This window comes from Lissotriton helveticus, chromosome 4_1 (genome assembly GCF_964261635.1).
Source record: "Lissotriton helveticus chromosome 4_1, aLisHel1.1, whole genome shotgun sequence".
Taxonomy (NCBI): Eukaryota; Metazoa; Chordata; class Amphibia; order Caudata; family Salamandridae; genus Lissotriton; species Lissotriton helveticus.
The window spans coordinates 2,103,592,790-2,103,613,773 of record NC_136063.1 but is presented as its reverse complement, the minus strand read 5'-3'; the positions used below and the strand labels follow the sequence as shown (position 1 = coordinate 2,103,613,773).

At 43.0% G+C, this 20,984-nt stretch overlaps 1 protein-coding gene across 1 annotated transcript in view; it reads left to right on the top strand.

Annotated features, from left to right (window-relative positions):
- Positions 1 to 20,984, top strand: part of LOC144829539 (synaptotagmin-like protein 2) — a 739,182-nt gene that overhangs the window by 523,894 nt on the left and 194,304 nt on the right. The window contains exon 5 of the mRNA XM_078688777.1: positions 10,665 to 10,776. Within this exon, the coding sequence (XP_078544903.1) occupies positions 10,665 to 10,776 (112 nt within the window). The remainder of the gene's footprint in view (positions 1 to 10,664; positions 10,777 to 20,984) is intronic.

Genomic DNA, 20,984 nt, shown 5'->3' with positions numbered 1-20,984 from the left:
CTGTATGTATGCATCCTCACATGTAGCATGCATCAATGCATGTCCTAGTGACCTCTCCAGTTCTACGTTATCAAAAGTGATATAAAGCTGACCCTCTGAATCACTCTGTTCTTCGCACAATGCCCCAACAGGCTATTTTGGTGCTGCTCCTAGTGACATCCACTTACCCGTTCCCCATTCTTATAGTCAAAAAGAGATCAGTATTTAGGGATGGGTAATGTAGGGCCCCAAATGCCCTGATGGAGACTATTCCTATGAATATAGCCTAAGAGATAACCAGAATTGAGGAGCAATAACATTTGAGCTGGGATATGTCTAGGCTTACTATTGGCGTACTGCCAGACATGGGACTAGCATCCAGCCAGTTTGAGTTAGTGTGATACACGGTTCTTTATCTACGCAAAAGATTGGTTTCCCTACTATTGTGACACAGCAAGCTGTCCTGTTTTCTGATGTCATTAAGAACTCTGGTGCAACATGTTGCCAAATGGTCCAAACCACTGCATCCATCTGAGCGGATGGGGCTTAGCCCTCCCCCCGTGAATATCTGCCAGTCACTTAGGATTCAACTACTGCCTATTGACTAGATGTCTAGATGTCAGATACCCGCTCAGTCCTGCCCTAGGCCTTGTGAGAACCTTGCCAGGAAGAGCCCTCTGAGGGGAAACTGCTGTCATAGAGTAGAATCACCCGGATTTCTAGAGCGGACCTCCTTCAGTGGCACTCTACAGAGCACAGCCCAGCATTAAGTATGAAAATCCACCCACCAGGTCACTAGCACTCTCGCGCTGTACAAACTGCCATATAGGCCCTTACCATCCAGTTCATCCAGCCTCCCTCCTGTCACTAGTGGATACTTACAGTCATTTTGCTTTAAGTAGCCATCTAAGGGAACCACCAGGAGTTTGAGCACAGGCCACTGACCCTCCACCTTTATAGAGATACACTGACTCACCCTCTCCCATGGTATTCAATTCAAAGTATATTGTTACTTTCAGTTTGCATAAAAATAACTTTCTCACAGCATCTCAGAATCTGAGCCCACATCTGAAATGCACATGTCCTGGTTACATAGCAAAGACTTATATCAAAAACAGAGAACCCAGTAGTTGTGAACCTGATAACTCTCCTGAGTCAGAAGAAACTATGTTTTTCTTGTAAAATCCTCACCCAACAGGGTTACCCCTTGGTAGCATGCTTCATCATCGGGTCAATCCCGATCCGCTGTGGACCGGAGTGTGCTGCGACCAACGACCTACGTGGGAACACTTGCTGGTCTTTATATGATGATAAAGAAGGTGTTTATAAAAAAGGGGGGGAGTGGAGAAAGGTGCAGTGTAAAAATACCTGGCTAGTAGGTATATTTTTTTTATTCCTGCATATAGTCAGTTTGATTAAAAAAATAGGGGGTAGTTAGGAAGGAAAGGTTGGTAATGTACCTGGGATCCTATAGGTGGAGAGGTGTGGTGCAGCGGCCAGGGAAGCTGACTTCGGAGCACAGGGCTAACTGTTCAATCCCCAGCTCCGGTGGCAGATCAGCCCAGCACCATGTGACTCTGGGCAATAGCTAACTTAATTTCCACGAGGGCCCCCAGATCCTTGAGACCCGTAAGGGTGAGTAGTTCGCATTTTACAAATACCGGCTTTACAGGTCAACATGTTTCAAGCCGTGCCCCTATGACTCTTCTTCAGGACCATGGGAACCTAGTTCCTTGGTACTACTCCTGTATGTTTAATCACAGAAAACACGCTACTTGCATGCCATGCCACATTGTGTAAAATTCAGAAGTTTAACACTTAATTGGTGTTCTTTATTTTTCTCTTCATACAATGCATTAATAGTGCATAATGGTTCCTCTGGGGAGAGGGTGGCCTGTTGTCACACTTGCATCTAGGCGAACCCTCACTGTGTCACCTATTTTGGACTTATCCCCGACATTACTATGGGTCCTACAGTGAGACCCATGGTATAACCTCCCTTTCTTACTATGGGTCCTGTACTGGGGCCCATAGTATAACCTACCTGCATTACTATGGTTCCTACAGTGAGACCCATAGTATAACCTTCCTTTATTACTTTGGGTTATGTAGTGGGACCCATAGTATAACATCTCTGCATTACTCTGGTTCCTACAGTGAGACCCATAGTATAACCTCCCTGCATTACTATGTGTGCTGTAGTGAGGCTCATAGCATAACTTATCTGCATTACTATGGTTCCTACAGTGAGACCCATAGTATAACCTTCCTTTATTACTATGGTTCCTACAGTGAGACCCATAGTATAACCTACCTGCATTAATATGTGTGCTGTAGTGGGGGCCATAGTATAACCTCTCTGCATTACTATGGTTCCTACAGTGAGACCCATAGTATAACCTCTCTACATTACTATGAATCCTTTAGTGGGGCACATAGTATAACCTCTCTGCATTACTATGGGTCCTGTAGTGGGGCACATAGTATAACCTCTCTACATTACTCTGGGTCCTGTAGTGGGGCACATAGTATAACCTCTCTGCATTACTCTGTTTCCTACAGTGAGACCCATAGTATAACTTCCCTGCATTACTATGTGTGCTGTAGTGAGGCCCATAGTATAACCTCTCTGCATTACTATGGTTCCTACAGTGAGACCCATAGTATATCCTTCCTTTATTACTATGGTTCCTACAGTGAGACCCATAGTATAACCTTCCTTTATTACTATGGTTCCTACAGTGAGACCCATAGTATAACCTACCTGCATTAATATTTGTGCTGTAGCGGGACCCATAGTATAACCTCTCTGCATTACTATGGTTCCTACAGTGAGACCCATAGTATAACCTCCCTGCATTACTCTGGGTCCTGTAGTGAGGATCATAGCATAACCTCTCTGCATTACTGTGGATCCTACAGAGAGACCCATAGTATAAGCTCCCTGCATTACTATGGGTCCTGTAGTGGGGCCCACAGTATAACCGCTCTGCATTACTATGGGCACTATCGTGAGACCAATAGTATAACCTCCCTACATTACTTTGAGTCCTATATTGAGACCCATAGTATAACCTCTTTGCATTACTATGGGCCCTACAGTAAGACCCATAGTATAGCCTCCCTGCATTACTATGAGTCCCGTATTGTGACCCATTGTATAACATTTCTGCTTTACTACGGGTCCTATAGTGAGACCCATAGTATAACCTCTCTCCATTACTGAGTCCTTCAGTGACACCCATAGTATAACCCCTCTGCATTACTGTGGGTCCTGTAGTGAGACCCTAGTATAACCTCCTGGCATTACTATGGGTCCTTCAGTGAACCCCATAGTATCCTATGGGTCTTATTTTGAAACCCAGAGGAATTAGATGTTTGTCAGTGCTTCAGGATTCTGCAGTGCACCCACAAAAACATTTCCTTCCTGCATTAAGTCATCTGTGTATTAGTTAAACCTTTTTTTTGCATGAAACTTTATTGCATTTTGCATGCACAAAGTGCTGCAAACATAAAATAACATATTGCGGCACCAACACCCACACCAGTCGAACATATTCCTGCACAGTCCAGCTCTCCCTTTTTATTTGTTATATTAGCACCCTGTGGTACCTCTTCACTCTTTCCACTTCACCCATTCCTGGGGCACACTCAATTACAAATATTCAGGGTGGTTTGGTGTGTCCATCCACCTAATCAGCATTTCCACCCAATCAGCAGGGCCCTCAGTTAATTTCTCGTCCTAGTATTTTCCCACTGTTGCTTCTCTGCAGTCACCCAAATAAGTAAATCCTTCTTCCAAACATCATCTTGGCACCAAAGTAGACACCCATTGAATTGCTATTCTATACTTCACTAACACTGTGCCCAGTGCCACCATGCCTATCTTCATTTTCAATGTTTGAATTGTTGGGAAAATACTCGGCAAGCATCATCACTTCCACAAGGGCGCTCAGTCTAGTTTCTTTCTTCTGGAAACAACTAGAGAAGCCTTTCTCTATATTGACCCTCAGCTTCGAACCCCGATCGCTCATAAATGCCATCATTCAGTCCAGGATGAATTATGGAAATACCATTTTTATGGCCACTGACTGAATCAGTTACAACAAGTGCAGAATACAACAATCTGGTTTCTATATCGCTCAAAATAACCAGAGTCGGTTTCCGACTGGCGGCCAAGACATGGAACTCCCTCCCCAATCACCTACGGTTGACCCTGGACCATCTCTCCTTCAGGAAACAACTCAAGACCTGGCTGTTCGAGCAGTAGCGACTCCCCCCTGCCCCCTCAGCGCCTTGAGATCCTCACGGGTGAGTAACGCGCTATACAAATCTCACTAATTGATTGATTGAATGCCAGAAGAAAACTTCAGTGGCTTGGAGTTCGTTCTAGAGTACCCTTTAAGGCAATGACCATTGGGCATAAAATGATGCACTCCGAATCACCTGATTTTGTGTTGAAGACATTTGTATGGCACGAAACCCACAGAACACACATATCTGACAATCAATCCCATTTGATGAGACCCGAATCCTATCCCCTCAGAGTGGGGGATAGAGCTTTCTCTATTGCAGTCACAAAATCTGGCAGCACCTAGACCTCTACAGACAGTCTTTCATCGAGCAATTCAGAAAGTCCTCAAAAACCTTCTTGTTCAAATAAAGTATCTCAAATGATTGTTTACAGCGCCAAGAAACCGTTTACAGTACACGTATGCTCTTTACAAAAATCCCTAAATCTAAATCAGTCCCTATTTATTCTTTGTTCCATTTCTCCTTGACAGTTCAGCTCTAGCATAGGGGAATAGATTGTGTTTACCTGGATCAGCAAATATGTCATCCAAGGACCTGTATTACAGTAATGATGTACCGCAGCGTTCAACCGTGCACGCCCTCATCTAGTGCGCTTGCCACAGTCAAGGGCTGTGTAGCCAGTTGCCCCCAAAAAGTACTAACTCTTGTACTAAATGTATGCCCTAGAGAACGCGCAGCAGTCAAACACTGAGTTGGGCCCTGAAGGTGCCGGTCAAGTTGGACAAAGTTGCAGATAGTCACGGAATTCACCCAACACCATGAGGGCCTTCAAGATCCAATCAAAAAATGGGGTGCAGGGCGTGTCTGAATAAACACAACATGGATCCTGCCATAATTTCAGTGTCTCTGCAGGAGCACCTCTGGTCTGCTTTTCTAGGGATTGCTTTAGACCTTCCCACACAGGGAATACTGTCTGTAATTACACTATGTGACAATTCACAGGAGGTCAGTCAAATCCTATGTACGCCCTCCATAAAGGCACCTGTGAGGGCAGTGTTTTAATTGTGTACGTCCTCCTGGGTAGTGCACAATTAGCACATTCATTGAGGCCCTTTTTGCCTCTGTGACTGTGCCCATAAATTGGTGCTAATGTATGGTCAAAGGTAGTCTCTCACTTCCATCAGGTCATTACTCATGCAAATGAGGTTACATTAGCTTGCACAGTGTAGCCGTCATTTTCTGCCCACACAATGTGTATTCGAAAAGAGGGTACACAGTGATCCAAAATTCTATGGTGCCTTTGGTGATACCAGTGGGACCTGTGAGCACAGAAAACAGACACAAATACTAGTCGTACGCTCAACCCCTCAGACAACATGAACTCAGGCCTCCTGTCTCCATAGCCGCCAATTAGATAATAGACACTTCTTATTTATCACAGTGGCCTGCCCATTGGCTAAAAGAATCTCAAGCCAAAGAGCACAAGTATACACCTACCACATCTACCTATTTTCAGCCTCTTCCTGGAAAAACAAAACATTCTACTCACAAAGGGGCATATTGTGATTCTGGCGGTTCACGGACCTCCAGACTTGAGGGGGCACGGCGGTGGCGGTCTTCCGTCTGTCCTATTTTGACAAGGGTGGACGTGCCGCCCTGTGACCACCGAAACTGCCAGAGATCAGAGACCCCTGGCAGTGGCCCGGCTGTCTTGAGGCCATAATATGGTTGGCGGGCCGCTGTGGCCACGCCAAACGTATTACGAGTGTCCTCACTACCACACTTTTCATGGCAGTGCGACTGCCATGATTAGTGTGGTGGTGAGGAAACAAAGGGCGCCCCACAGGGCCCACTGGTGCCTCATGCCATGTGCATGCACACAGGGGGGCACAACATGTGACCTCCTGTGTGCATGCACACCAGTACCTGCATGGCATGCACTGCAGCAGTCCATGCTGTGCAGTTACTCCTTTTGACGTTCCCATTGCGGTGCCTATTTCATTGGCACCCCCCAGGGAACGCCAAAGAGCCATTGTCCAGACCAGGAGAAATCTCCTGATCTGGCAGGCAGTTGCTACATGTTTGGTGGTGTGGGAGTGGCGCAGTCCCATTCCCGCACTACAAAACTCATAATAAGGCCCTTACACGTGTAAGCAAGTTCCACGTACACGTTTCTTCTTGCACTTTTGAGTAACATTACTCCTTTTGGCTATTCACCATTTACCAGTGTAAAGTTATTCAAAAAGTGTAGACTCACATTTCTGCACACCCAGAAACAGAGGTGGAGCCTGATTTATGAATGTAAGTTACTGCTGCCAAAAAGGAGTGGTTGTAAGTCCATGAACACACATGGCCAACCACAAATACTGCAACACCTTCTCATAGAAAATAATAGAATAATGTTCATATGTGGTGCTGGAATTATCCCAGTTACGTTGGGTCCTTTGGGTGTAGTAACTTTAGAAGTCAATAGTAATGGGCTTACCCTTTTGTGGGTGGATGCATTTCCATCTCTAAACCCCTCCCTAACCATTCCCAAATCCCTCTGTACTCCTCCCTCCTTCTCTCCCATCTAGTAGTAAGTATGACCCTTTTTCCAGCCATTCCCCTGGTCCCTCCTGCATGTACTACTAAGGGGCTGATTCTGATGCGGGTTGGAATGCCTCCCGACTGAATCGGGTTGGAAATGGTTTCCAACCCACTCGGATCGGGACAGTCCGACCGAACGGAGTACAATGCATCCGGATGCTTCCCGATACGATTTGGTTGGACTCCCATTGACTTCAATGGGAGTATATGTTCCTAACCGCATCATAATTGGGCCCTGGGTTGTTCCCAATCCGATTTGGAAGGAGCAAATGATATTAGGAGGCCTTCCTAACCGCATCACAATCAGGCCCTAAGTGGGAATGCTTTCCTAACCGCATCAGAATCAGGCCCTAAGTAATAAAGTAACACATGTGAGGATCTCCCCATAGAAAAGTCGGGGCAGGTGGAAATTTACTCTCATGGGTTTGTGAATTAGATTTTGTAGTGAGTAGTACTACTGTAGTACTGCTTTACGTACTGCAAAATTCAGCTAGTGAATCGGGTTCAGTATGTTCAATGTGTATATGGATTCAAGATTTGTTGTTAGCAGTGCCACGCCTGTTAGCTGCAGAGTCGTGAGTCAGCATAAGCCACTCCCTGACAAAGTATATTTCACATAACCTTTGTGTACCTGCCGTTTACCGAACCTTTAATCCAGGAGGTGAAATATCCTCCCTGAGTTAATAAACCTGGTGAAGAAACAAGTTGCAGAACTAGCTTGATTAGTCAAGCTTCCACGCTTGTTAACAATGCCTATTAACACAGTACCGTGACTCATGTGAGTGAAAGGTTTGTTTTTGGGAATATCAGTCTAACAATGACTGGCATTAGTACAATGGTTGTCTGAGAACAAGAATAAAGAACAAATATTGAGACAGTTTGTTAGGGCATATATTGTTAGACGATAAATCACAAACATGGCAATATATATTTCAGTTATAAAGGCAATCAGTAGAATTGCATCAAAATTAAATATGTATTTGGCGGTTTTCCCGAAACTTGTCAGTGTTCCACAGCAGACTAAAACATTTTTTCGCACATCCACAGAGGGCTAATACAGTTCATCAGAGGAACAAAAACATTCATGATATGAATATGGATTTTAAAGAAATCCATTACAAATGTATATTGCAGTACTAGCTTCAGTTGAAGAGAAATTATAATTACGAATCATTCAAAACCTAAAAACCTTTCAAATTCAGCAGGTACTGTGAGCTAAGCAGCCGCAACTCACCCAGGTCAGCTGCTCTTTACCTCACCTATGATGTCACAGATGCCATCACCAATGATGTCATCACTGACACTGATGAGATCATATATCACATCACGTCGTATTTCATGGATGACATCACTACTTCAAATGCAGTTGTAGGGATAGAGTACAACTGGTAGCAATTAAATGCCTATTGTACACTTAAGAATATATATAGTTTCATAGATATTAATTGTAGTTGTAGCTGTAATTGTTTCATTTTTTATTTGTTGTATTACTTGTGTAGTGCGTATTCGCTGCAGACAGTGTCTTGGTACTGTGACACCTAAGAGGCCGGGTTGGAAGATGTATCAACCATGAAGCCAGGTCTGAAGGACCTTCGTGAAGGACTGGTGATCCTGGTGGTCGTGAATTGGAGATAGGGAGGTTGTTCCACAATTTCAAATCCCGATGTCGTAGACGTTGTAAGAACTGTCCTCGCCCCCTTAAACGTGGAGCGTGTGGCAGAAGAACAGGGTTGGAATGCAGAACTTTGACAGATGTGCTTTTAGATTATCTCTTTTTGAGGCATGAGTGATGTAATTCATAGCAGACCCTGTGAGCTGTCTTTGATGCTGATATGTTGGACTGCTGGTAAGTGTTTGGTAGTTGTGCCCATGGAGTGCCCGTTAAGATGTTGGGATTGAAGTTATATCACTGCCATCTCTGTCTTACCACAGAGTAGAGTGTACATCTTGCGTTGACTCCGCGTGCTCTCTCATCCTTTTTTCTCTTGAAGCGTCCCGCCTTGTGGCAGTGACGGGTATCCATGATCCTCGCATGTCCCACTTTGGCGCATGTGTTCTATGCGTGAGGAATAATGGTGTAGACAAGCACGCAATACAGTGGTGTAACATTAGCCCCCGTGGTGCAGGGGGGCTGAGCTCCTTGGGGCTGCCTCTGGCACTGTTCATGGGCAGCAGGCACCTGCCCTAAGGGCCTCTGACTGGGTCCAGAGTATGGGGTCCCCTCCATGTACTTTGCAGGGGGCCTCCTCAAGTTTCGTTACGCCACTGACTCGGTATGGGATTGCAGCAGTGCTGCAGTGCACAGTGCCTGTTGCTGCATGGGGTAAAGCATTGATGGGGTCTGTGGCACATGGAGTTGAAGTCCTGACAATCCAGTCCTTATTCTGCACGGTACCCTATTTAGATACCTTGACTGGTCCCTAAGTCACTCAAGAAGGCTTTTCTTCTGCAGGTTCTGGGGCTGGTAATGGATGTCATCATGGTTGTGGTTATGGTGCCTAGGCACTACAAAGGGAATGCATCTTGGTAGCGACACCCTGTCTAGCATCAGTACTACACCAGTGTGCAGCACGTGACACCTTTGAAGCAAGGCACAGAGTGGTCATCCCCTGGGAATGTCTCAATCGCCCACCCAGAGGAGGCAGGATTCAGCACTGTTTCAATGTGATGCAGTTTATGGGATGTGCTGCTGCTGGTCCACTTTCATTAATTTGCAATGTGCATTGCATTTTGCTAGTATTTCCCAAGTATTTGTTTATGTGTCAGTTGTCTGTGTATATGATTATATTGCTCATAACTAGGACTTATTCACATTTCTTTAATGACAATTACCCCTTTTGAAGAATGAAAGTATTAATGAATAAAACATTGTGCATGGAACTAGAGGTCTAATGATTAGTGCCCCATAGAAAAGAGAATACTTAGTGTGTTGTAATGTGAAAAAATACCCCCCAAAGGACCTATGTCTCGGTCTGTCTGACTTTTGCTTGGCAACTGTGCATTATCGTTTTCTTTTTAGTTTTTATTCTGGTTTTGTCTTCATGAAGCACACCATTTATCACAGTAAAGGCATAAAATAGCTCTGGATTTTCTAATCTGTTATCGTAGGCTTTCTGTTTCCATCAATACCTCTGGTTTCTGACTTATGTTAAAGCTGGTAAGGTGGCCCTATTAATGTGTCAGAATGAAAGATATTCTCTAATTGTTATTTAGAAGATAATCAAACACACATTTAGAATCTTAGTAGTCTGTTAGAACATTGAAATGCTGGGAACTCCATTAAAGCGGTACAACCACCCCCTTTTGTACCGCTTTGTTCGCCATTAGCTGGCAGGGTATGCTCAGACGTGAGTCCCTTGCTCACTCTGCCACTGGATTCAGGCAAGCCTGGCTGAAGACGGCTGAAATGCAAGAAACCGGTCCTAGGAAGCTTGTTTCCGGTCCAGGGAAGGCATGGCTTGGCAGTTCGGGCTGGACTGTTCCCATGAGGCACAGGGTTAGACTGATGTGCATATGGCCATGTCTGAACTGGGGTGGCAGAGTGGGCTAAAGAACGGTGATGGATTAAACCCAGATCTGTTGACTGGGTGTGAGTGTTTGATTGGTTCAGATGCTCCGTCCATCACCACCTCCTTTTGTACCGCTGGGAACTCCATTAAAGACATTAGGGTGGCAGTGGGTATATTAAAAAGGTGGAGATAAGATAACATTCAAAAGGATGCACATAATTCCATATTTCTCAGATATTTATCAGAACAGAGCTTCTGAATGGTGTAACCCTTCGTGTTTCTTGCAATACAAATGAAACAAGACAGTTAGAACTTGGTGTCATTCTTTTACAGATTTGGTGAAACTAAGGAAGAGGATACCAGAGAGAAACCTAGAACCTTGCCAAGGACAAAGGTGAGACCTCCTGTCCTCCAATCAATGTCCACAGGATCCTTGTCAGAAAAGGTAACTTTAACATTGTACAATCTACAAAGGGCTTGTTTCTTGTGTATTTTTTTACAGCACCCTGCATAGGGCTCTGTCACTGGATAAGTGATATAAACATTTAAGAGACTGGTTCAGTTTCCACTAATCCACAATATAGACATGGAAACTTATACCTCAAACTATGTAAATTATGCTTGAATTAATGTTTGATGAATTTGTTTTCTTGTTAATCGCAACCAAGCATTTCTTAATTCAAATAACCATTTCTCTTAAGTTTTGTACTATAAACCACTCCATCAAAACAGACAAAAGAGCCTCTACAACCCCTTCTCCTCCCCCTCCTGCAGAAGCAATCACTACATGCTGCAGCCGGAAGTAGGTGCAGATACTCAGTGCCAAGGGTGCTGAGTCTGGCATTCTCACCTCACCTCTCCTCTTTCTCACCTCACTGATTGTACAAACTGCCCTCATGCCAGTAAAACTCATCTCCTCCCAGGCATTTGGATTGGAGTCATTAGTCCATCGTATCAAAAGTGGACGCAGTCCAGCCAATCAGAGTTCTTAAGCATTAACACTCACTCCTACTGCCTTCAGTTACACTTCTCCTTGGATGACATGAAATACGAGGCAGTGCTCTGTCCAATCAAACTTATAACATATCCTGTCTCTTGCCACAGTGTGCAGTGAAAACATACAGCTCAAATCATCTGTTGGGCTACGGACATTCTACGTGACTCAAAAGAATTAAATCTACAGCACATGATTTGAGGCGACCAGGGGCCGCATTACAGAAGTGCATCGGGGGCGCAACGGGCTGTGCGCCACTTGTGCGTCCCCTTCTGTAATACCGATAGCACTGGCGTACATAAAGCGATATCATCAGAGGGCGGTCCCTCATTTGCATGGGAGCGTGGCCCCATGCAAATGGGGTTATCCCTCTGCTTCTGCGCCTGCCCCATATTACAGACGCGGGCGCAGAGGCAAAGAAGCTGTCTAGATGGGCACTGACAGTGCACCACCTAAAAGTGCCAAAGGACCCCCTAGACATCCCCTTGTGGGTGGGTACAGTCACACACTGCACCTGCCTGCAAGGGCATCTCTAATCCCCCTTAAAAGTGCAGGTGAATTGCCACCTGCACTGTGAAACACAGAGCGGCTTCAAAGCAGCCACTCAATTTTTCACATTAATGCGCTGGTCCCAGGGCAGCGAGAGCTTGCGGCTGTCTTGGGGGCAGCACGTTCACCCCAATACGTCACATTTTCCTTCTTTGAGTCTGGCGTACATTGTGAAAGGTGGGCCTGATACATATATGATACGGCCCTGGTGTCTAAACCATCAGGGTCTTTGATTAAATGCGTACAATGAATGACCAACAAACAGTTTGATTAGCTATACATTTGATTTAAAGAAGCAACCCCCTTGCCATGGCTGGAAAACTGTTCAAAACAGCCCGGTGCAGGAGGTTATGTACTAGAGTGGAGTCATTGCATTGGGGACATGGTTGAGTCTTGGCAGCCCAACCAATTTAGAAAGCAGCCTCCTAGACTTTGGACAATCCTGCAAATACCATAGAGGGCAGGGTGGCCAGTCTTGCCATGAGCCTTCCAATGCCCAGCAAAGCAGAGAGGAAACCGGGGTGGAGGGAGAAAAAAACTGACGGATAGAGAGAGGTGGACTCAAAAGGATGAAAGGAATAAAAGAGGAAACAGTGAAATGGAGGATTGGAGCCACAATTCATGAGCTCATAAGTGCTGAAAGAAAAGAAGAGATAAGGGAGGAAAGCGAAGGCAGGGAAAAAGATTGTAGAATGGTTGGATTGAGAAAAGAAGAAGTAAGTGAAGTAGAGCAAAGATGAAAGAAGGGAATACATTATATTATAGTAAGAAAGGGATGGAATATCGAATGAAAAATGTGATGATCATTTTATTTGTTTCTTAATTTTCCCTCAATTAGGAACACCAAGAAACATGCCTAAAATTATACATAATTACCATAATAACTTCCTTGTAGAGGATGATGATGTTGGCATAGAATTTAATATTTTGCGTTAGTGCTCATTGTATGGTGTGGCAACAGAATGTGTTAGCTGTCTGCCACACCTTTTATTACCACTTCATTCAAACTGTCTGGAACTGGGGTTTGTCTCCACCCCAGAGGAATAATTGTCTCTTACATCCTTCTAACTAATTGCTTGTTGTATCATTCCAACTCCTAAGGAATGCTAAGGAATGCTAGCATTGCAATGCTCGGGGGACTTATTTACATCTAAAAAGTGTACTCAATCATCACACATTTATTTCTTTATATCAATCATGAAATCTATAAATGAAGCAATACCTTTTCATTATTGTTCCACTGCAGCAACTTTTTTAAAAGTTATTTTTTAAATTTTAAATAAGCTATTAATTTTTTTTATAGTTGAGTAATACCTTTGTACTACTTTTATAAATTATTTTTAACATTAATTTATATTTTTAACCATTTTACATGTTTTAATATAATTTAACATTGTTTCCTACGGGGTTTTATTTTAATTCACCCAACCGTCATTATTTTCTGTGGGAGGGTGTTGCCACGTACTACTGACAATACTACTGTTTTTTTTCAGTAGTAACTTACACGCAGAGTTCGCGATTACCAAAAAGTAGTACATTTACTCAAAAGTGTAAACGTACTCAAAAGTGTAAATTACCTTTCTTACTTAAGCCCATGTGTCTTAAATATTTTTCACAAAGTGATCACCACCTTGCAGTTAATTAATATCAAAAATCTAACACCCAGTGTAGTGAGGTTTTTGTTCGCAATGTGTAGGACACACTGTTTCTGACGATATTTGCCCTAATGCTAAACCGGCATACAACTTAAGAAACATGGGCTGAAAGATGACTTTTCAACTATAACAAGGACGCAGGCACATAGTTGCAGCTCGGGTGCAGTATGTTAATCCTTTTTATCCATTTCATCTAGAAACTATTTTTCTCGTTAAAATCTGCAATTCATGCTGCGTATTGTGAATTATTTGGCAGTGCAGCAAATAAGTGTTTTTGTGGAAACAGCCTCAGCCACAGAACTGAAATTTTAGTGGCAGTGGCATAATGCAGATGATGGGGCACAATGTGAAGGCAGTGTGAGGGGGGACTGAAGCTCCTAAATCTCAGAGATATTGGGCTGGAAGGCCACCCTCAACAGGGGCTGCAGGGGTTTACATCAGGCCTCTGTCCAGTGACACTACATAAGAGTCACGAAACATCAATTAGGGGAAGGAGAGCTCTGGCTCTGCCATTAACTATAATAATGACATTTTTTTTAAACGTTTCTGCATTTTTCAGTGAGGAACCTTGAAGTATCAAAACACTTGATGTGCTATTTTTGGGTAAAACGTATTATATTTTTGCCATCAAGATTGGTGTTACTTTTCACATGCATGATCCAATTAATCAAAGAGGAGAATGTGGTGTTCATTCAAAGCTAACATTAATCAGCTGCAACATACATGTTTTGCAGCAGCCCAAATCCTAACTTATAGTTAAGGCTCCCTGTTTTCCTTTTTTACTAATTTTTACAGATAAATACAGACAGAAAACCATGTATTTTCCTGTCTGTATTTATTTCTAAATGTGGATAAGAACAGAAATTGGGTTGTTTCGGTGTGATTCTATATGCTGTCATTCATGACTGCCAGGACAATAACTGTGGGGATTGACAGGCAAAGTGATTACAAAAATATAGGGATTTTAATAAAGAGCCTTAAACAGCAGTTGATTTTGCACAACCTTGATACAAAAATTTACATATTTTCTTACAAGTACATATTTTACTATCTGAGTGCGTATATACCATTGAAACCTGTCAGGCGTTCAGGCACGAGTGCACATTAACTGGTTAAATAAATGCAGAAATATACACATTTCAGCTTCATTTTTTCACAAAACCTAATATAACTATGGATAAATACAGGTAAAATGAGCAAAAAATAAATATGGACGCAAATGATAAAAATATAAATACCAGAAAACCGGGAGCCCTACTTATAGTCCTTACCATTAACCATAATCTAACTTCTGCCCTAGGCTAAATGTAGTCTTAAATCTAACTTTGACCATCACTCTCTAAATTACCTGCTTATTAACTTTAACAGTATTCTTATGTGTTATGTTATGTTAAAAGTTTTCTAAAGCGCGCAGTTACCCCAGCGAAGGGGCGTCCCGGCGCTGTCAGACCTGAAACAAACACTCCAAAGAAATTACAACACAGGCGATCCAGTCCATGTCCTAAAATTAGGAGAAAATAAAAGTTTTAATGGCTTTTCGAAATGCAAGCAGGTCCTCCATGGCCCGGATATATAGCGGCAGAGAGTTCCACAACTTGGCGGCTAAGTACCGAAACGAAGATCCTCCAGCCCGGCAACGTGTGAACCGTGGGACAGTCGCCATATGCTGTCCACAGGAACACAACTGTCGGTGAGGGACATACGGGCTCAGAAGACCGCACAGGAGCATTGGGCTATTCAACTTTAGGATCTTAAACGATAAGCAAAGGGGTTTAAACTGGATCCGTTTATCAATCCGAAGCCAGTGGAGTCCTCGAATTGTGGCCCCAGCCGAGCAATAGCGGGGGAGACCCACCAGAGTTCTAGCTGCGGAGTTCTGAACTCGTTGTAATCGCCGTATCTCTGCTTTATTAGCCCCTAGAAGCAGAGAGCTGGCGTAATCTAGGCGAGACAGTATGGTAGACTTCACAATAAGTTGTCGTACCGCTGGATCGAAAAATTTCAGAAGAGGCTTAAGGGCCCTTGAAAGTCCTACACAAGTGGCAGCGACTCTCTTTGTGTGGGTCTGGAAGCAAAGCGTGGAATCCATCCAGACCCCAAGGTTCTTTACCACTAACTTCGGCATAGGCATAGGACCAAGGGGCGCTGGCCACCAATGCTCGTTCCAGAGAGCAGCCTTCTTTCCTACCAATAAAACCTCGGTTTTACTCACATTAAGTTGTAGACAGTTTTCTGTCATCCATTGTGCCACTGCTGCTGCTGTCATCCCCTCTCTAAATCTGGTGGCTGCTACTGATGGTCCCTCAGCCAAGGTGATAACCAGCTGGGTATCGTCCGCATAGGACACCATCGTAAGATCCCATCTTTTAGCGACAGCAGCCAGATGCTGTACATGCAGATTAAATAGAGAAGGGCTCAATGCTGATCCCTGTGGGACCCCCTGTCCAATGGAGTGGGGTTGCGAAAGGAACGGAGGGGCAGACACACGGAACGATCTCTCTGTTAGGAATGACCTAAACCATTCCAAAGCCGTACCGGTAACCCCTGCTGCCTCCAAACGATGGAGAAGGATGTCGTGTGACACCGTGTCAAAGGCAGCGCTGAGATCTAACAGAATCAGTGCTGCACTTTGACCGGCCTCCAGGACAGTCCGCAGATGTTGTGTGGTGACTAGCAGGGCCGTTTCCGTGCAGTGTCCGAAAGCCGTTCTGAGATGGATCTAAAATATTATGGGAACTCAGAAATTGAGATAAGATGTTATTAACATGGGCTTCTGCGATCTTAGCCACCCAAGGGAGAAGTGAAATTGGTCTAAAATTCTCAGGTTTTAAGGGGTCTAGCAAAGGCTTCTTGATAATAGGAGATACCCATGCCTCTTTCCAGGCAACTGGAACGGTGGCCCTCGAGAAGGATAGGTTCAGAATTTGACATAGCGGCTGCAGAAGCATCGTAAAAGATTCAATAAATTGGGGCGGCCTCATAGGGTCCGCCGGGGAGCCAGATTTTATTTTGCCACCTAGTCTGATAAGGTCCTTCTCTGAAATTTCAGGGATAGCAGATAGCGTGGGACAAACTCTATCCCTTACCCCAAAGCCTAAACTCTAGCCATTACCCTAAATCAATCCTAGCCCATAGCAAAATGCAACAGCGTACCTGGTGGGCCAGGTTCATCTAAAAACTAATTTGAACTACATCAAGAAAAGGTAGGTCACCAAGCAGCCAATAGATGTTTCTTAATGCTCGACTTTAGGGATAGATGTGTATCATACTTGCGAGGGAAATACAAACTTGTGGAGCTTAGCCTGAAAACGTGTATTTCTTGGTGGTTTGGGTCTTATACTTAGGAAGGTCAGGTGTAGGGAGGTGTTCCTCATTAGGCTTTTACTTACTCCAGCTAAGGTGATTTTGTTTGTGCAGTATTTCAGGATATCCACATGCAGTACCTTGCATGTGATACATGCAGTCTTGTATATGTTTCATGTTTCTTGAAATATCCCTTTTAGCAATGACACGACTGAAGTGAAATGATCAAATGTTCTTGCCCCTTGAGATGAGATGGGCAGCAGCATGGAGGTATGGTTTAAATTGTGCAATCCAGAGCATATGGAGGTCTGTGAATAAAGCACTGATGTATCGAGTTATGGACAAGACCATGGCTTGAACTTTCCCCTTCAGGTTGGATTTGGGCAGACAGAGTCTAATGGTGCGTATGATTGTGAGAAGAAAATTGAAGTTTTTTTCAATTGTCGTTAGGAGGGTATAAAAGTTGAGTTTTGAAGATAGCATTACACATAGGGTTTTAGATGAAGAGGTGGATTTAGATGCTGCTCCTTCAGTCTACTCAGTCAGTAGTTTCAAGATTTGTTCAGGAGAAAAAACAAGGAAATGTGTTTTTTGTGAGCTGAGCTTTAGTTTCATATGTTTCTGCAAAATCTCTATTTTGGACGTGCAGGTTGTTTGGGCTATCCTTATTAGTTATCTTCGGGTGGCACAGAAAGGCCAAAGGAGACACTGGGTTTATGCAGGAGTTCACCCAAAGGTTCAAGAGAGGTTGGAAAGGATGAGCCCAATATAAGGCCTTGCCCTACATTGAGAGGTGAGGTGTGTTTTGATGTTGAGTTGCAAATTTTCACCTTTTAAAATTGGTTAGTGAGGTAGAACCCGTACCAGAACAGAACAGTATTTTTTTTTAAACTAATACCCTCCGGTACAGAGTGAAACAGATGTTATGATCGGTCATATCAAATTCTGAGTCTGGGTCAAGGGGTACAAGCAAGTGCTCCCTTTGCAAAGGCGTTGTGTGCAGTCTTTAAGAAGTGTGTTTTGTTGCTGTGCCCAAATCGAAATCTTGACTGAAAATCAAAGGAGCCAGTTGTTGATGTGCTTGTCGATTTTTATAGCCACATATTTCAGTGTATATGTACCCAGTTTTAGAGACAAGTATGAAGTCTAAAATGATCACTTTGGGAATATTCATTTCAGTCTTATCTATTAGAGTTCAGTAGCAGTCCCCCCACTCCCCCCCCGGCGCCTTGACACCCTCACGGGTATGTAGCGCGCTTTAGAAATGCATTGATTGATTGATTGATTGATAGAGTTCATAGGTTCAGGTACATTAAAACTCCAATTTAGCAACACAGTCATAAGGGCATCGCTATGTTCTTTGGCAATGAATGGAGGGACGGGATTGTAAGAGTTTTAGGATAGCCTGATTTCAGTAATGACTTCTTCAATGCTTTGTTGAGTTATTGGAACAGCATTTGTCTGAGAGGCCCCTTGGAGTAAGGATAGTAGGTTTTCTTCTACTAGGGGACAGCACCAAGTGCTTTCCTTAGTACAGTGATGTTGTTAGAAAATACCTGGCAATTTTATTGCACCTGTATTCATCGAGCTGATAGGTGGGGATGAATGACTGCTCCTTTAGGATGTTAAACATCTCTAAGGTGGCTTCCTACAGTATTTAGACTGCTTTTGAGGAATGAGAGCTTGGTATATTGTGGTCAGAGTTGTATGAATGTGAATTCAGATGGGAGCCTCAACTTTCAGCAGTCAGCTGCTCTCAATGTTTGTATTTCCATATGTGCTTGGTAACAAAACAAGTGGAAAGCTTTCATTGTTCTTTTTAGTTTAATGAGAGGAGCAGCTAATGTGTCAAGCATGAGAAACAAATTGAAGTTGTATTCTTAACTACAGTACAAGGAGTGTGAATAGTCTATTTGGAGGCCCCAAATGACGTCAATTGTTTCCTAGAAATGCATTCGGTACTAAATAATTGCCATTCCTTATATAACTAGAACATCAAATGATTAAGATGATTAGGGAATTGTACTAGGAAATTGATTAAAACTCACACAAATTTATATTCTTAGAGTATTAATAAATAAGACATTTCGTGGTGCCTGGTGCAATAGCTACATTATTCTATCCAATTATCCAGACAAAATGTAAATATTGGGAGAGGGCAGAAAAAGAGGGAGTAGTTGTATCCGATTTAGCTATTAGGGAAAACAACAATATAGCTTCATCCACCTGTATTCCGAAAAACCGGGATAACCCAATTTATCTTAAGCTTATGGTAAAGAGAAAAAAAAATAGCAGCAAATTTACTTTTTACAGATAATCTTTTACAATAGCAACACCCTTTGATAATTATTGACTACTTGACCATTTGGTAGTGAACCTACCTCAATATAAAATACTCAGTCTGAATATAATAATAGACTAATGTTCTTGTAAACTGGGGCTCAGTATGCTGTAAATAGGCCTTAAACTAGGAAATACACTTGTGTGCTAGAACAACTTCTGTAAGATTACTATGAGTAATTTCCAGCAGTCTACTTAGGTCCACCAAGCCCCAGTAAATCATTTTAAGACCTCTTATCATTGTAGATTAAATCCTTCACTTTGGGGTTCTCTTATTTCTGCTCCTTTTGTAAGAGTTGGGTCATTTTTATGCCCTGCATTCTAGTGTACCACATTTTCAACATCTTCATCATCAGATGCATCCAGTTGTTGCATCTCACAGTGAGCTCCCAGTAGAAGGTGGGGGTAACAAGACCCCGGATCTGTTCCCAATGAATCGCAAAGTGGATAGGTTGAACATGTAGGTCAACTACCAAGCCTTAGCCACAGCTACTCTCATCCAGATGATTGAGCAGATGTGACGATTGTGTATGATAGCCTTTTCGTCTCTGTCATCTCATTCCAAGGTAGTACATGTTAAACTTTCACAGATAGTTATCCTGATATCTCAAAATAAATAAGATAGTTACATCAACAGCATCAATTCTTTAAACTGTGTTGATGTCTCATTAATCTAATCAGTCTATCTTTATGCTCTGCCAGTTCACAAATGGTCCTGATGCAGCCATTTCCCAGGTGTACAACCATGTACACCTGAGCAGAATTGGGCACACGCCTTAACATTCGTGATGGCCAATAAACAATGACATAGGAGCAGATTTGGGATACAAAGTTTCACGTTGCTGAGGCAAAATATGTGTTGTAAACAGGCTTGAGTGTGAAGCACAAACTTCACAGCAGGTCCTGAGCGTGTGATGAGCAAAAGTGACTGACACATTATAGTCAATGCTTTTAACCCCTTCCATGCTCATGACGAGCTCAGCTCGTCATGGCATATACCTTTCAGATGCTCATGACGAGCTCAGCTCGTCATGACCACACCCGTTTTCGTTGCTGTCCAGCACAGCAGGGGAAACTCTTAAGCAGCGATGTGGTTAATATGTATATGACAGGATAGTGAGGTATAAAGCTGCATTATAGACCAGTGGTTGGTGATGGATTCATTTAAATTCACTTGCATGCACCCAGTATAGCACGTGTAACAGGGTGTATACCCTTTGGTACATGGTTATTGTAGGGATGCAACAAATAATGCTGATTGTTTTCTTGTGTCACTGTTTCTATATTTTTATAAATGCTTATGTGTTTAAAAATATGAACATACAATTATTACAGCAATAAACTGTAAGGAAATAGGAAAAATAGAATGGTTAAAATCAACCCAGCAGAGATACAAGGAAAATTACCATTAAAAAAGATGCATGCCACCAAGAACACATTCCAGGCCCATAAATAAGAGTAACAAAACAACTATTTCTTATGTTTTTGCCTTCCTATGTGCAAAACTGTTAAACATGTGGACGTGCTCTGAACATCCATCGCTATGCTGGGCCTTCTACCACTCAATAATAGTCACATGTACCTATTGTCTTTGTCACACATATTGAACCTATTGTGGAGATTGTGTTAGAAAGAGAGTTAAACAAATAACACAGTTTAGTCATCAGTAGCTCAATATGGATTTGTGTTGTTCTATCCGGTATTTTTCCAGCATGTTGATGTGTTCTTTAATAGCTAAGGTGCTCACTCAAGAAATGTCAACGTGTATAAGTCAAGAGACTTCTTACATTTGAGTGAATGCACATATTATTG